Here is a 3,846-nt window from a genome sequence, read left to right as displayed (position 1 = left end):
AAATTACTACCTACTTGGTAAGTGCGCACAGGGAGACGGAGGACCGCTCAAGCCACACACTTTCCAAACTTATTAGCGTATAGGTACCACGTGCATTTCTCATCGATAATATGATTTTCTAAAATTGCGTTTGCAAGAGAAGCTGCAAACCGCTTCCTCGCTGTGCTAGGGTGTGTGCTAAGTAGAGCGTGGCCGCATTACGACGTGCCCGCCTACATGTTTTGCTTATGAAACCGGCTATTGCATCCTGAAATGCAAAAAGGCTTAAACTTACTCAACAGTGCTATCCTTGACAAATTACCGAAAATATACCGAGCTCAGCATGAACATGTAATGTGGCAAGAGTGTGTCGTCCGCACGGTTTTCTGCGGCGGCAACAGTCCGAGACTCCTCCAATGCTTCGATCATTTTTTTGTCTGCCTGCTTACGAGTTATATTTTGGTAAGGAGTCTTCGCGGTGCTGCAGTTGTAACGGGGCACTACGACTTGTACTGTTTCAGTACAAGTCCACTTCACTTCACACTGCTTCAGTTGTGAGTGGTGCCTTTCGTTAGGTGGCGTACACTGTACGTATAGAGGAAGACTTCTCTTAAGACAAGTTAACTTAAGAGGGTAAAATGAAAACTGTATTAATATAGTTAAGTTTCTCTTAATCTATCTTTGTAAATGCTGACTTAAATATAACCTAACACTAAACATGTAAATGAATTCTTATCTATCTTATCTTGTAACTCTCTTTGATTACTTCTACAGCTGATTAGTCTGCGGAATAAATAGACATAATGGCCTATACCTATTTATGGATAAGAATTCAGGACATTACTATATAAAGTAATATCCTCCAAATATTATCTACCTTTTGGATAATATATTAATTAACAATCTTTAAGTTTTTATTTCATGTAACGATACACCCCGTTACACCCAAGCCAAAACATTTAGTCAAGGAACAGAGTCTGGTTATCGTGAACCATACGTCAAATCCCTTTTTTCAAGGAAGAGCTCTTTTGACGAGCTGTCAGTTAGATGTACTGATATTGAAAGGCGAGAAAAAGCCAAGAGCGCCCGCACTTGATTGGCAAGTCATAAAAAAGCAAATTGAAATGGGCACAAAGGAGAAGTTGAGCTGAAAATATGCGACAAGGGTCGGTTGTGTGGCTATACCAAAAGGGGTGTGTGTACCGGTTCCCAATATTTCATTTATGACTTCATTATACAAACAGCATGCTCTTCATTTCTTGATTGAGTTACCGATTGTCTGCAGACCAGCAAAGTACTGGTCGTTTCATATCGTCCGATGTAAAGCGACAATTTTATCCCTAAAGCACGAAGCTGACGCTATCAATTCTTCTACCTTTCCTGGCGCTTTCGACAGACTGTCTGGCTTTACTCGATCTCGGGAAAAAAATGTAAAAATTAATCGTGCGCAGATGGTGTTTACAACCCTTGCTTGCTACTGTGCACGTATTTTTTTGCCTTCATGCAACCGGCAAGATTGCGACAAGCCACGATCCTAAGAGTTACACGAAATTTGTTTCATAATTTTGTCAAATAATGTTGAGTCCCTGGTGCAAAGCCCCCACATTAGACCATAGACGGAACAAGCAATCCATGCGGTAGATTTTAAAGCCTGAAATAGCCAATTGCGACACTCACCCCCCCCCCTGTCGATTAGCATAACGGTACACCCAAAGCCAGTCCCCAACCTCTCGGATGTTTAAGGGACGTCATTGCCGCCAAGAGCTCTCTCACTTTCTGTTGTCATAAGCAATTTGCCTCGCTCCGACCAACCATGATGAACTTTTTCATTCCTATTGCAATGGCCTTCGCCGTTGTGGCGGCAACTGAGAGTAACGTCTTACCAGACTGTAAAGCCGGCTTGTTGGATTTCAAATCTTACGTCGTAAACAGTCAGGCCAGTGCTCGCAATTCCGTGTGCTCAACATCTTCAAAAGACTTGGAAACAGCCATCCAGTGGTCTTCGACTTTCAACGTATTCGAGGATGATCCTACGTATAAGGTGTCGTCAGCGTTTGCAAAGACTAAGTTTCCTCGAATGCCTCTCGATTCGATTCGAGAGGCTCATGCGAGTTTCTCGTTCGGCATCTCCGAGCCACAAAGTGGCAATATTTCGTCTGTCTTTATAAAAATAAATACGAAGCGAAGCACAGATGGAACTGCCGCTTTCGTGCATGCCATCAGACTGGCCTCGTACAACGGGCCCATAGTGGAGACCGTTGCCGATAGGTCAGCTTCCGTTACAACTGTAGTCGTGAACGGAATGCTATTTCAAGTTTTCACGAATAAAGTTGACGATGTCACCACCTTTACGTATATTCCGTCTCAGGATGCCATGCAATTCGTTGGAAACCTCATGGACTTTCCTAATAGTCTCCCGTTCAGCACCACTTTTCCACTAGACTTAGTTTCCATTGAAGCGGGCTTTGAGGTATACAGGGGCAAAGTTTATTTCAATACTTACCTCGATCTTAATGTTGTAAAATTTTAGTTTGAATAATGTCATTACAATGCGATGCCTCTTGCATTTGAATCTGTTGTACCATTTTCTTTGTCTTTGTTGTGCATTTGTATCACCTAATGACCAATCCAGGTCCGGTCTGTCGCTATCTAGCGCATCAAGCCTAACTCACGGTAGGGGGTGCATTACTTACTTATTGCCTCGTTGGTGTGTGTCGGTTGGCATTTGTAGTAAGCAGTTAGCTTTAATGGAAGTGACCTGATCACTCTTCTGTATGAAGCATTATAATTTTGACCCTCCTTGGCTATTGAGAGATGCACCCGCTACCAACATAGAGGCGTCGATCGTTGTATTCTAAATATGAAGCGTAAGTTGACAACAATTGATGACCGAAGCAACAAAATGTGCTACTGTAATTTCTGGCAGGAGTTGTAACAAGGTGTACAGCAACATAAAAAAAATTCCTGATTTGGAAACAGTTAGAATTGAAATAAACCAACTTGTGCTCCCTAATAGAGAGACACGATTGAACTCTCTTTCCCTTCAAATCACTCCTTTTAGTAAATGTTTGTCAAGGTGGGTGAAACATAATAATTTTATGAGGAACAATATAAAATATTATCTCCTGCAAGAGGAGTAAGATTTAGGAGTAAATTAGTAATGAACGTAAAGTCTGACATTAAAGAACATCGTTCTCACTTCGGTAGAGTAATAATCACTGCTAGACTCGATGTTGGTCGAGGAACCATGAGTCGACATGCATAATGAGTTTCATTTAATACGTCAGTTAAAAAATTACAATTATTTAGTAAATATGTATATACTATAATCCGTTCGTTTTTTATTTCAAATGACTGGGATAAAATTGATGCGCGTCCACCCGCTTATGCGTATCGTGTTGAGCCGTGCCAATAGTAGGTAGAAATGCGTGTCATGTGGCTTCCAATGTGTCCTGCAGTGCTATTATTGGAGATTCGACTTTAGCTTTCTCATCGGAGCGTGTCAAAGCGAGTACTCCCATTAAAGCAGCAAGTTTGCAACCGAGACATACTGTAGGCGGGAACGTCTTAATGCGGCCACGCTCTACTTAAGCACACACCATAGCCCAGCGAGGAAGCGGTTTGCACCTGCTTATCTTGCGTGCAGTGAGGTAGTTGTGGTGGGCGTGTAAGCGACCTCACCCAACACACCAAGAACTCTGGTAAAGTATCGTCATGGGAGCGGTACTCCGTCTCCTCGTACGCACTTCCCAAGTAGGTAGTAATTTTCAGACTGATTTATATTTTATAGAATTAAATACAAATACCTATTTTTACCAATTGAAATGTTATCTCTATAGATATCATTTAATATGTATTGCGAGCGTA

At 41.9% G+C, this 3,846-nt stretch overlaps 1 protein-coding gene across 1 annotated transcript; it reads left to right on the top strand.

Annotated features, from left to right (window-relative positions):
* Positions 1-1,819: 1,819 nt before the first annotated feature.
* Positions 1,820-2,741, top strand: CCR75_005749 (uncharacterized protein; the record flags this gene model as incomplete). The annotated part of the gene is made up of 2 exons (XM_067963825.1): positions 1,820-2,449; positions 2,718-2,741. 2 exons carry the CDS (start codon positions 1,820-1,822, stop codon positions 2,739-2,741), a joined length of 654 nt encoding a protein of 217 aa, XP_067815538.1.
* Positions 2,742-3,846: the final 1,105 nt, after the last annotated feature.

This window comes from Bremia lactucae, assembly GCF_004359215.1.
Source record: "Bremia lactucae strain SF5 chromosome Unknown BlacSF5_NotPlaced_183_SHOA01000117.1_1171385bp, whole genome shotgun sequence".
Classification (NCBI taxonomy): domain Eukaryota; phylum Oomycota; class Peronosporomycetes; order Peronosporales; family Peronosporaceae; genus Bremia; species Bremia lactucae.
Note: the sequence above shows the minus strand (reverse complement) of the source record. Positions and strands in the feature narration are given on the sequence as shown.